This window comes from Pristiophorus japonicus, chromosome 8 (assembly GCF_044704955.1).
Source record: "Pristiophorus japonicus isolate sPriJap1 chromosome 8, sPriJap1.hap1, whole genome shotgun sequence".
NCBI lineage: Eukaryota > Metazoa > Chordata > Chondrichthyes > Pristiophoridae > Pristiophorus > Pristiophorus japonicus.
In genome coordinates, this window is record NC_091984.1 from 123506986 (window position 1) to 123521023 (window position 14038).

The 14038-nt window shown below is 43.5% G+C and overlaps 1 protein-coding gene across 3 annotated transcripts in view; it reads right to left on the bottom strand.

Annotated features, from left to right (window-relative positions):
- Positions 1 to 14038, bottom strand: part of LOC139268740 (procollagen galactosyltransferase 2-like) — a 213694-nt gene that overhangs the window by 37802 nt on the left and 161854 nt on the right. For all 3 annotated transcript variants that reach the window (XM_070887391.1, XM_070887390.1, XM_070887392.1), the window contains one exon: positions 3139 to 3258. In XM_070887391.1, the coding sequence (XP_070743492.1) occupies positions 3139 to 3258 (120 nt within the window). The remainder of the gene's footprint in view (positions 1 to 3138; positions 3259 to 14038) is intronic.

Here is a 14038-nt window from a genome sequence, read left to right on the forward strand (position 1 = left end):
GTAGAGGAACGCTGAAGTAAATTGCTAGCAAATTGCACTCATTTTTTTCTTTGAACTCCAGCCCCTACAAGTCAAGTATACTGCTCGCTCTCTGTTTCTCCCACCATTCGACAAGGTCAAGATGCCTGAAGGGATGTCAGTGTCGGGACTTCGTGAATTTGCAGCTGTTTTGCTCCCAGTTCCTTTGCTATCAGTTCACTGAGTTTTATGGACATGATTCTCTTCACGGTCTTAGCGGCAGGTGAGCAGACCCATCTGTCATTATTTCCCCACTCCCCGAAGGTTAATTAACTTGAAGTCAACTGGACACCTGGGCACGTTAAACAGTTTTCACATTTTTCAGCATTTTCCAGCCAGAGTGATGCCTTCAAACTTAAATTTTAAATCTACATCAGCTAGTACTGTGATTTTTTTTTTTAAACGACTATTGAATGAATAAATTGCACTTTGTATCTCAAAGGGTTATTGAGTTTAGCTTTCACATTAGATAGCGAGAGAGAAACTATTTCCGCTGCTTGGGGAGTCTAGGATCAGGGGGCATAGTCTGAAAATTAGAGTTCTGGCCTTTCAGGAGAGAAATTAGGAAAAACTTCTACACTCAAAAGGTGGTAGAAGTTTGGAACTCTCTGCCACAAATGGCAATCAATTGTTAATTTTAAATCTGAGATTGCTAGATTTTTGTGAACTAAAGGGCAAAGGTGGAGTTAGGTCGCACATCATCATCATCATCATAGGCAGTCCCTCGGGGTGGAGGATGACTTGCATCCACACTAAAAATGAGTACTCAGGTGACTGATGAACTCATTTTAAATGGTGGAACATGCCTGTGTATGAATTCTTTTAACGTGGGGTGGCCATTGCACAGCAGCCACCACATGAGCTTGACGGAGCACGGTCTTGGTCCCGTGGCAAGGGGATCCAAGACGATTGGAGACCAGGCTCCACCGCATGTGCCAATACATACACACAAGCTCAAACATACCCCTACTGTCCTCCTTACTTCCTCATTCCCACAGGACCTCTCTCTACATGGAATTCATAGTATGCAATGTGAGCCTCACAGCCTCGCTATTGGCCTGTGCTGCACCTTCCCTTGCTCTTGTCCACGCTGCTCCACCTCTGGGCTCCGATCTCTCCGCTCTTCCGTGCCTCGTCCGATTTCGACTCTACTTCCGATCTCCGGTCCTCGCCGGTCCCGACCTCTGCACCGCGCCGGTCCTGACCTCCGCTCCTCGCTGCTTCCGACATCCGCTCCTCGCTGCTTCCGACATCCGCTCCTCGTCGATCCCTCCCTCAGCTTCTCGCCGGTCCCGACCTCCACGTTGTTGGTCACAGATCAGCCATGATCTCATTAAATGGCGGAACAGGCTCGAAGGGCTGAATGGCCTACTCCTCTTACTATGTTCCTACCACTATTATTTTTTGTGACTACGTCTATCCTCCTGAACTTAAATTACTGTCTACTAGGCCAGTTAAACTTCACAGTTTTATATTGGTGGAAAGTGGTTTTAATTTTTGTTCAAAATCTTCCACATTTTTCTACGATGGTAAATGATACCTGGGGGTGGGCAAATCAGTTTACTGTAAAATCTCACATCCTGATCTACCGCTCCCCAACCTCTTCTGCACTGTTTTCACATGGCATGGGATAGTGATGCTAACTTTCGGCGTCATGTGCCATCAATTCAGATCCAGGCTACATTTATACCTGAAGTGCAACGTTAGTGTGACGCCAGACCACTTAGTATCGGCATGATCGTGGCAGTGTGAATATACCTTTAGAAATTATAATTCAACCTTCATAGGAAAATAAATAATTCTAAGCAATAATGTGTAACAAAAGCTGCAACTTAAACTGATAGTCAGCATATCGGGTTCCTTCATTATGTAGACGGTGCTACATAAATGTAAGTTGTTTTATATACCAATGAAAAGGGTATTAATTTAAATTAGCTAGGACAACTGAAGCTTTCACAACTGAGATCGATAGAATTGTGTTAGACAAGGGTATCCAGGTGTATGTAGCTAAGGCAGCTAAGAGGATTTGAGGTACAGAACCGTGGGGATCTAATTGAATGGTGCAGCAGGCTCGAGGGGTTGAATGGCCTACACCTGTTCCTGTGTTCCCAAATCTACATTTGGGTTTAGGCCTTGAACTAATACATAGAATTATAGAATTTCACAGCACAGAAACAGGACATTCGGCCCAACTAGTCTATGCCAGTGTTTATGCTCCACACGAGCCGCCTCCCACCCTACTTCATCTCATGCCATCAACATATCCTTCCATTCCTTTCTCCCTCATGTACTTATCAAGCATTTATACATCTATACTTATCACCTCAACCATGTAACCAGTCTCTGAGTAAAGAAATTTGTCCTGAATTCCTTATTGGATGTATTAGTGACCATCTTTTATTTATGACCCTTAGTTTTCGATTGTTCCACAAGTGGGAACATGTTCCCTACAACTACCCTCCCAAACACGTTCATAATGTTAGACCTCTATCAGGTCACCTCTTAATTTTGTCTTAGCTAGAGAAAAGAGCTCCATCCTGCTCAGTCTTTCCTGATAGGTATAACCTCTCAAGTTCTGGGATCATCCTTGTAAATCCTTTTTGTACCTTCTCCAGTGCTTTTATAGCCCTTTTGTAATATGGAGACCAGAACTGTACACAATACTCGAAGTGTGGTCTAATCAAGGTTCTGTACAAATTTAACATCACTTTTCTGTTTTTGAATTCTATTACTCTGGAATAGAGGGACAACACAGGTGCATCCGTCCACAATGTGCTGTGATTGTAATTCTCATTTTCTTACTCTCACTTTAAGCTGAGGACCTTGTCCCCATGTCACGCTATATTGCACAAAGCTCTGGTTCCCAATCTCCTGCTGTGGCACAGCACTGTTACCGCACCCTGCAACTGTTTCATTTAATGGATGAAGGAAGGTAGGTGAAGAAATAACCAGGCGCTCTAGCCGTTTCTCTAATAATAAGCCAGCGGTCTGCATCTCGCCTGAGTTTTTGCGATGTCTTTTTCTGAAAAGTCCCACAGTACTTGGATTATTTAAACAGTGTTTGTTAGAAAACTTCTCATGGCAGTTAAGAGTTTTATTCGTGCCTGTCAGTAAACTTACTCATTCTTTCAAGCAGCACATGAACAAAGCTTTCAATATCCTCTTCCAAGGACTGCTGGGCCTTTAGAGGTACTGGGAGGTAGCCGTAATGCTCTCTGTTGCATATGTGCATCCGAATGTCTAAAACAACACAGAAAATAAAAGTTATTCGGCATTGGGTTCTGTTAGAAGCATGGACTTCTTGTTTAAAAAAAACTGTTCCCAGAATGTGGGTGACAAAGACTAGGCTGTATTTATTGCCCATGCCGAGTTGCCCTGAGAAGATTCTACCTGAACCATTGCAGCACTCGTGGTGATGGTGCTCCCACAATGGTGTTAGGTCACGAATCCCTGGACACGGATCTTGGTGTGTATAGCCCCACCTCGTGGACTACTGTGGTAATGCAACTGCTGATGTTTAGACAATAAAAGCATCATGTGACTGGGTCACATGACCGGTTCCTTAGAGCCATCTTGTGTGTAGTGTGTGCATGTGAATATACTACAATGTGCAGTGACGCCTTCCTAACTAAGACAACATGGAAGTAAGATCACCGATGTTGCACTCCGTGCTCAATGGAAGTGGTGCTTCATAAGGCAGTGGTCAAAGAATTGCTACTATCCCAGACCCATGCATCTTTTGTTGAATTTAATTGATAGATGGAGGCACAACCTAATCAAGGTGTCCCTCCAATAGGAAACCATACTAGTGGCCTGATTTTATAAAAAAAAAAGGAATGCCCATCCTTACAACATATAATACATCTCTGGCACAATAAACATATAGATAGAAAAATAAATACTTTAATTTATATCATATCTTTCACGTCCTTAGGATGTTCTAAAGCACTTTATAATGAAAAGAATGCTTTTTGGAAATGTAACCACTCTTATAAATGTAGGAAATGTGGCAGACAATTTGTGCACAGCTCCCACAAACAGCAATGGGATAATGACCAAATAATCTGTTTTAAGTGTTGGTTGAGGGATAACTATTGACCACCGGTGGAATCTCCCCTACTCTTCTTCAAAATAGTGCTGGTGGGATCTTTAAAGCCCACCTGAAAGGGCAGATGGGGCCTTGGTCTCATGTTTTGTCCAAAAGAGGGCTCCTCCGACAGTGCAGCACTCCCTCAGTACTGCACTGAAGTGGCAGCTTAAATTTTTGGCACAAGTCTCTGGTGTGGGAATTGAACCTGAAACCTTCTGACTCAGAGGTGACAGTGCTATCCACTGAGCCAAGACTGACACCTGTTGCCAATTATTTTTGCCATATAATTACAGACTAGCTCACTCACATGTCAGCCTGATACTAGTTTACTCTTCAGTAATTCAGAGTTATAGCTCCTAACAGAGATCTGGTCGGCAAACGTTTTTAAAAATGGGCTCTCAATAGTTCTGGTGTAATTGCAAAGTCATTAATTGGCCGTAAAGAACTTTGGGATCCTGAGGACGTAAAAAGTACTATATAAATGCCAGTTCTAACTTTTCTTTCAATCAGTTAAAGTGGGAAGAATGACAGACCACATGGACATGACCACCTCTCCAAGTGCCATTAATGAGCTAGGATGCCCTGATGTACAGTATATCTGCTTGGCCAAGTACTGAGTCTGTTACAAATGGTTGATATGGTTCCAAACCTCTGTTACCCGGCGTGTCACCTTGGAGCCACTTCGACCCCATTTATCTCACCCCACCCATCCCCCCACCCCCCTGGTCCCAAATGAGGATAGTCAATGGTTGTTTATAAGACAACTGAAAAGCATATGTTTGAGGCAGACAGCAGATATTCATAGAATCATAGAAATTTACAGCATGGAAGGAGGCCTTTTCGGCCCATCATGTCCGCGCTGGCTTGGAAGGTCATCACAAGTAACACAGGGAGCCGTGCATCATCGTCATCCTCCTGACCACAGCATGGACACATATTATATTCCATTAAATGATGGCTTCTTCAGTTATAGGTGCAGCTGCTGCTCGTCTCTCTGCAACCCAGCCATGGAAGGCTTCAAACCCCCCGGCGATGTGGCTGCGTATTCTCATACTCGGCTTCCTGGGAACAGCTCCCATGTGTGGCCTTGCCAAGCAGCTGCTGTCCCAAAGCCTCAAAGTGTCCTTGACATCTATATAACAGATGCCTTCAATGTGCTGAAAGGATGAACATAGCTTGCTATATGCCCTGCTCTCTCAGACATCCAATTCCACAGCCATGTATGAGGTTTACTCATCACCAACCACTTAATGCAGATTCTCACAGGAGTATGAGCAACATTTTGTTTGCCCTGAACAGAGGTATTTAACAGGAAGTCACAAATGTGTATAAATATACTATATATTTCAAATGGTTCGATATAATAGGAAAGATTAATAAAGAGATTGTTATTAATAGCTATGAAAGTAATTACGTAATCCTGCCCAGAAGTGAATCAGAATGTGCTTCAATTTGTAAAGAAACAGTTTGTGAATGCTGCTCATATATACTACATTACTTAAAATTAGTTCCAGACATACTCAGAAATTATAGACCAGTAAATTTAACTCAAGTTGCAGCAAATTCCATGCTGAGCGGATAAAGATTTAAGGGTTATAGTGAATAAATCCATTAAAATATTTTCATTGTTTTTAGCTGGAATAAGTTTCTCAGATGCATGAGCAAAAGTATAAATCAAATGAGGGCGAATGGTTTCTATAGATGTGTTGATCAGGCCTCATCTATGGTCCTGGTCACTTAATATGGGAGAAGATTATTGCTCTTCAATAATTAGACGCAAGCAACAAAGATGATTCCAAGTATTGTGAGTTTATGTTGCAAGGCAAAGTTAAGGAAATTAGGTTTGTTTTCAAGAGTAGACTTAGGGATGGGTTAATTATAGAAACCTCGGACCAGCTTGGGAATGCACTGAAGGGCTCCAATTTTCACTGTGCTGGAGAGTACAGGTGCACATAGAAGCATAGAGGGCTACGGCGCAAAAGAAGGCCACTTGGCTCATCGTGGCTGTGCCTGCTCTTTGCTGGAGCAATCCAAAACTAATCCCTATTCTCTCCCCAGAGCTCTGTACATTCCTCTGCTTCAATTTTTTTATCTACTTATCCTTTATACGATGCAATGGTTTTTGTCTCAACTGCTCCCTGTGGCAAAGCAACAACCCTCTGTAAAGAGATTTTTCCCAAGTTCACGCCTCACTCTCAGTGACAATATTACATTGATGATCTTCTCGGCACTGACTCCTCAACTGGAGATACTAGTCTTTCACTATTGACCCAATCAAAACCCTCCATAATTTAAAAACAGCCTTCAGTATATAAAGTGAGACACACTGCTTTACACTCACAGCTACTTTTTCCTCGAAAAATAGCAAGCAAGAAAAATACACCTATTGTCTGGACAATCTAACAACAACAACTGGTATTTATATAGCCCCTTTAACATAGTAAAATGTCCCAAGGTGCTTCACAGGAGTGTTTTAAGACAAAACAAATAAATTTGACACTGAACCACATAAGAAGAAATGAGGGCAGCTGACCAAAAGCTTGGTCAAAGAGGTAGCTTTTAAAGTGCATCCTAAAGGAGGTAGAGAGACGGAGAGGTTTAAGGAGGGAGTTCCAGAGCTTGGGGCCCAGGCAGCTGAAGGCAAGAAAACAGGCAGGAAAGATATACAGCCACCGACTTGTACAAATAGATCAACAGAACGAGTTGGAAATATGCAACAGCTCAGTTACCATCTGTAGAGAGAAAAGAAGAGTTAATGTTTCATAGCGAGAGAGTACCCTTCATCACAACCGAAAACTAAAATATGGGCAAGCATTTTAGTAAAATTGGGGAAAAAAAACAAGAGGAAAAGTGGAGGGGGAGAAACAATAGATGTACAATCACAGCGAGGGAGTCACAGTACCTGAATACTAGCGCCAGATATCTCGAACATCCCTGCTCCAAAACTACAGCAACACAATATTCCCATTTTGTACAACTTGACCCTCAGGCCATTATGTTAAAGAGATTGTATTTTCACTTGCGGGTGTTTTTTGGGCAGCTTTCATTTTCTTGGGAAAGGGGGTGGAGCGTCCCCTCAAATGGGCAGTACAGGGTCTGCACCTGTGCATTCCCAGCCCTCTCACCTCAAAATCCTCCCAGTATGATCAGGCAGCCACCCAATTCCAGTGACGTCCCATGAAGAACATTTTCAGTGTTTAATTTTAAACAGACATTGAAAGAAAAAAACGCATTAAAAAGGTTGGCACTGCAGCCAAGTCTAAGCCACCATGGAGAATAAATTTAATGCAGTGGCTAACATGCGGATTCCTAATCATGTTTTCAAATCAAATTGTTTCTGTCTGTTCTGCCAATGTTTTATTCTTCCCCTCCCTCTCCCCCAAACAAAATTTAAAAAAAAGAAAGACTTGCATTTATATAGCGCCTTTCACGACCTCAAGACGTCCCAAAGCGCTTTACAGCCAATGTGGTACTTTTGAAGTGTCACTGTTGTAATGTAGGAAACGTGGCAGCCAATTCGCACACAGCAAGCTCCGACAAACAGCAATGACTAGATCATCTGTTTTTGTTATGTTGATTGAGGGATAAATATTGGCCAGGACACCGGGGATAACTCCCCTGCTCTTCTTCAAAATAGTGCCGTGGGATATTTTACGTCTACCTGAGAGAACAGACGGGGCCTCGGTTTAATGTCTCATCTGAAAGACGGCACCTCCAACAGTGCAGCACTCCCTCAGCACTGCATTGGAGTGTCAGCCTAGATTTATGTGCTCAAGTTCCTGGAGTGGGACTTGAACCCACAAACCTCCTGACTCAGACACTCCCCCAAAACTCCCAATCATGGAACAATGGCTGTTTAATATCTGGGTGTGAGGAATTAAGATTCAATAACGACAGTGTGGAATAGCATTCAAATGTGAAAGTACTGTATTGGACAAAGGTGCATCTCAAACTAGAAGCTGGAGTATACCTTTACTACGAAGTTCTCCGCCACTGGGGGTTTTCTCCGTGTCATTGTCTGGGATTGTTGTGGACTAATTGATAGAGACTGATTGCTATGATTCATCAACAACTCCATTATCATTGTACCATGCGACGACCAAGACAGAATCACAGAATCATAGAAGTCTATAGCACAGAAGGAGGCCATTCAGCCCATCGTGTCTGTGCCGGTAAAAGGATGGTAGAAGATGAACTAGATGGACCTTGTTCTTTTTTGTCTAGTAACTCCTATGTTCCTAAATGCCTCTACTCTGTTTCGTAAGTAAGTGCAGCAGCATCATCTAGTGGCTGCACAGTCTTTACCTTTAGTTTAAAAAATACATTTTGGAGCGACCAGCATCAAACAGGAAGAAAAAAGGAGATTGAAATTTATGCAGACCTATATATTGTACTGGAGTAAACACCTCTGAACTTTCACTTTCCACCTATTGCCAGAGGTAGAAAAGCACAACTATGTTCCTCAATGTAAAAGCTGATTATATATTCCGTATTCGCTCATTTATTGCTCAGCTGCAGAAGGCGGAGTTGAAATGCAAGTTTGTAAAACTATTACAGACAGTGTGTATAACCAGATTTGTTTAAAGATCATTATGTGTGACATAAACATTGGCAGAGTTGATGTAGTTGGTATCCGACTATTGCCGCGTAACTCAGACTCCACTCTGTTTACTGACTCACTTTACTGGATACATCATTATTCATTGTTGAGTAGAACTTAGAATAACTTTGTTCACGCAAGCGTCAATGTTTAACCACGGGGCAGCAGTGTGCTAACATCAGAGGTCAGTCTATCCATCCGCTCTATTAATTGCCTTCATTTGGTCATGTTTTAATGCTTACCGTCCTTCAGTGGTGCAGAAAGGATTTTTTTTCACGGGGGTGGTTTCAAATAGGAATTTCGCAATGAGGTAAAATAGAAACTTTATCATTTCTTTAAAGCAACGATTCTTGTGGGACATAAGCTCTAAAGCATGAAGTGTTTATATATTGCCAGTTGAATAATAACTTCGCTACTGTTCACCACAATATCCCCCTGAGCTGGTCTAAGTGCAGAACTGACCAGCCCCAGAAGAACATGCCCCCCGGCCAAAAAGTAGGCGCACTCAACGATTCGTTAGGTTTATCTCCGCCCCAATCGGGGCAGTGTTGGGGGGCGGGAAAGGGGTCGGCATCAGTCGGAACGGAGTCAGCGCGTGCCCGACGGGGCGGGAACACGGGCGGCGCGGAAACCCGTTCCTGCCGCACCCGGCCCGGGGGCAATTTAAGGCAGGTCGGCCCATCTGCCTGTCCCCAGTCGGTAAGGCCTATCCTCCTCTTAGAGGCGGTAATGGACCTTGAGGAGGAGGGCAATTTCGGCCCCGCATTTTTCTGTGTTCCATCAAGTCATCTGAAACACTTTCTTTTGAAGGAACGAGTAATCCGATAAAAACAAATCAGAGACATTTCAGGGTGTGTTTGAGCACCCCTCCCCTCCAGCTATTGCCAGACAAATGTCCTGAACTGGAGGGGAGGACAACTGGTTGGTGAATTGTGAATGACCATAGTCAGTGATACAAGCTGTGCTCTTTTCCTCTGTCCGCTGCTGCCAGGGAGCCTCCCTCTAGTGTCCCGACAGAGAATTAAAAAAGGGTTCCGATTGAAGATCACTGACATTGATCATCGGTCTAGGATTCAACCTTGGATCCGCCGGATGGAATCTAATTCTCTACCGCTAGAGTTGTATTATCAGGTTGCTGTTCTAGCATCTATTCTTTGAGGGACTGATGGAGACATTTCAGCAAATCATTCAAGAACAGGACATTCTGGGAAAAGCCAACTGACATTCATTGTGCACTGCATGGCCCAATAAGAAACTTTAAGATGTAGTTAGGATTGGGGGAATGGAATAGAATCAATAGTGATGTAATGTGGAAATAATATATGCATTCAAGCAATAGCAAAGATATTGACGTATTATTAGCACTTAAAATTTACTGATACATAATGGTAAAAATTTGGGAGAGGAATCTTAACTTCACTGTGAGGTATAGATAATTCTTGCTAATGAAATACAAGTTGGTTTTCCACTCCTGTGTTAATCCCTAGCAGAGATAACGGGCGTTGTGCTAAATTTGTGGCACAATGTAATCATGAGAAATAGGAAACAAGGTGAAAGTATCTGCAGGTCTGTGACCTTTTATTTTGTGTTTTCAGTCTTTACTGTGATCTGAGCAAATACAATTTGACATATTCATATTTCTTAGTAAAACAGTTCCGAGGGAAAGACCTTACATTTATATTGCGCTTTTCACAACCGCAGGATGTCCCCCAGCGAATTAAGTATTTCCCGACACTGTTGTAATGTAGGGAAAGCGGCAGCCATTTTGTGCACAGCAAGCTCCCACAAACAGCAATGTGATAAATGACCAGGTCATCGGTTTTAGTGATGTTGTAGTGGTCCAGGTGGGAAGCCAGGCAGATTTTGTCCCTCTCCAGCCCTAAGGGTTGCTGCACCCAACAGCTGCCCACTTGGCAATAGGAGACGCTAAGTTAAGGTGTGCTCATCCATCTTAAGAAATGAAAAAGGAAAAGAAAAGGGAGGAAATCAACACACCTCGCTCATGGGTACCTCATAATGGCTGCCTCGGAGCGATGTAACACAGTACGAGGAGCAGACGGGATGCATGCCCTATTTTGATTGGTGCTTTACATGCAGCGTTCTGGCCATGGAATTAGAGCAACTTAGCTACAAATTAGAGGCAAAAATATCAATTCAGCATTCAGTAAGTATGGCTGCGCTCTTGTGCATCTTGGGAAAAATTGTTGTTGAGGTGGAAATAGCTCAGTGAAGGTGTTATAAGGTCTGGTTCAGCCGAGGAGGAGGTAGAATCAATGACAAGGGAATGGGGTTTATGGTGAGGCCGAAAACCAGATGAGTGAGGGGTTTGGAATGAGAAGAGAAAGATTAAAAGCAAGAGATTTGGGACAGAGAACAGGAGACACTTTTTCCACACATGGTTGTAAGGCTGTGGAATGTACTGCTGGAGTCAGTGATGTGAAGCAGAGACTGTCAACATTTAAAGAACAGATTGGAAAGGTGGTTGAAGGAACAGGGAGATAAAAAGGGATATGGGAAACAGGGAAGGCATTTGAGATTATGGGCTAGAAATTGTGTGGCGGCCCGTTTGGGGCGATAACTTTTGAGGGGGCGCACAAGTATCGCCGAGTGAAAAAGATTTGCAGCTGATGGGAACTTCCGCTTTAGCACTCCAAGAGGGAAGTGGAGCATTAAATCAAATCACTTAGAGCGCTAAAGTGAGAGGGACGATAACGGCAATGTTCCGTGCAGCACTGGTGTCTGTACAGGCTCCTTCTCTCCCTTAAAGGGACGGACCAATGCTGGATGGCTGAGTTTTCCTGCAGTCTGTGTTGGGCCAAGACACCTGCGCTACGTCCATAGCAGCCCCAAGCACTCTAAGAGAGCGCAAGGCTGAGCAACCACGGGATCCAAAAAAAGCAAAAAACACCACACCGGTGAGATAAATACATTTTGCCCCACCTGACCACCACTGCCTTTAATTAGCGCGCCCCAAGCGGCCAGCCGAGGGGACAACGCCGCCTGCAGCTGCCGTTGTTGATGTCCGGCGATGCTGCAGGGGGCGGGAGCCAATATTGCATCTAGGGTGGTAACGGGGTGCTGCGCACTGATGACGTCATGATCTCCGGGGCGCAAGAGAGCGAGGAGGGAAATGTTAGTATCAACGCAAAACTGCCAGAGAAGTTCGCGGGCGTTGCCGAATTCGCCGTGCCCGGTCAGTAACTCCTTAATGCCCCGTTACCGTCCCCGCAGGTGCGACCGGGAGGTGCAAAACAGGCCAATTTCCTGCCTGCCCCCCTTGGACTATAGCTTGTGAGGAGGATGAACTCCAACACGGATTGGTTGATTGAAATGGCCTGTTTTCGTGTTGTAGTTTCAATATAATTCTGTGTAAAAAAAAATCATTAAAACCCAACTTTCAACCAAGCTTTTATCTACCTCTCTTAGCCTCTCCATTACTGCCTCTCCACTACTGCCTGTCCCTTTATATCCATTTTATTTTTCCCTCCCTCTGTAAATCACCTTGAGATGTTTTTGTCGGTACAGCTAGTAAATAAATGCAGAATATTCTGTTCCACTGTGTGAGACTGCTCATTAATGGTACAACTATGTACAGTAACATGCTGTGGCATCCACGTCCTCTGTGAATTGAGCCTGGGGCAAACTGAGCTCATTTCATTTAACGTGAAACTATTTTTATGGCAAAATCATATCCATGTAAATGCTAAGTTTTTTTTTAGAATCCGGCTTTTAAAATACCTCTACGAAAGGAATTAAATGGTTATGAATAGTATGTTTCATTTGTTATTCATTATCCTCATTGGCAGTCTATTCTAGCTGGAAGAAACTACTACCTAAATTATTTTAAACTAATTTTAAAATCATGTTCCAGGCTCCTCACAGTCATTGATTATTGCCCGAGAGCAAAAGGGGTGCAGATAATAAGGTCTGACAAGCTGGGTTGGAGCTGAAATTCCACCACATTTTAAATGGCGAAATTGAACAGAAACGGGAGATAAGTCAAAAATGCTATTGAGAACCTGCCAAAACAACAACAACTTGCTTTTATATAGCACCTTTAATGTAGTAAAACATCCCCAGGCGCTTCACAGGAGCATTATCTATCAAAATCTGACACCCGAGCCACAAAAGGAAGTATGACCAAAAGCTTGGTCAAAGAGGTAGATTTTAAAGAACATCTTTAAGGAGGAGTGAGAAATGGAGAAACAGAGAGGTTTAGGTTGGGAATTCAAGAGCTTCGGTCCTAGGCAGCTGAAAGAATGGCGGCCAGTAGAGATAGGGAGGGCCGAGGCCATGGAGCGATTTGAAAACAAGGACTATTGGACCAGGAGCGAGCACAGGGGTGATGGGTGAACGGGACTTGGTGTGAGTTTGGATACGGGCAACAGAGTTTTGGATGAGCTCAATTTTATGGAGGGTGGAAGATGGGAGGCCAGCCAGGAGAGCATTGGAATAGTCAAATCTAGAGGTAACAAAGCTGTGGATGAGCTGAGGCAAAAACGGAGATGGGCGATGTTACAGAGGTGTTGTTGGAGGTGAGGGGGCAGGGGAGAGAGGTTTAAGACGACGGTTTGTAGTGAAGAGAAGCTGGGGTTATCTTTGCATTCCAGGATGATCCTAGAACAGTGAGCAGTTTTGGCAGAGGAGAGCAGAACCCGATAGTGCTTTATGTGGAGATGAGGGCCCTACCAGAGGGAGCGACCAGGGTGCGATTGAGTAATGGTTTTAATGGGGACTACAGCATTAAAGGCGGTGGTGAGGGTGTGATTGAGCAGATCGGTAGCAGCAGAAATGTCGTGGCGAATGTCGGGCCAGAGGCTGGACTGTTGGGAATTTGAAAGTGCCTTTGTAAGTGACTAGAGAGAGATGAACAAAATGGCACTTCCTCGTTTATTAAATGCCCTGGTGACCTTATTACGGTTTTTGAAAAAAAGCTTTGAATTCCTTCAGTTTTATAATGAAGTTCTGCAACTGATCCATAATGGATTCGCACAAAAAAGTGCACTGCACAAAAGTAATAGATTCTCATCTGTAGTTAATCATGTACTATGCCCCTCTGCGATAAATTTTCATTGTGAATTTAAGTATAGCCAGCACGATTGTATTGAGCAAATTCTTAATGACCTCCGATTATTACCATATTATAGACCTATTCCTATGGGAGCATAATGATTTTCTTTGCAACCCCGTCATGATCTAATGAATAGCTGCTGTCGGCGATGGATTAATTATTTTAGTTCTTGGGTACTTACTGGGAATATCAATGCGAAGTGGGAATTAGTCCGTACACTTTTAATGTTGTTTGTTTTATAGGATAGCTACCATCTGAA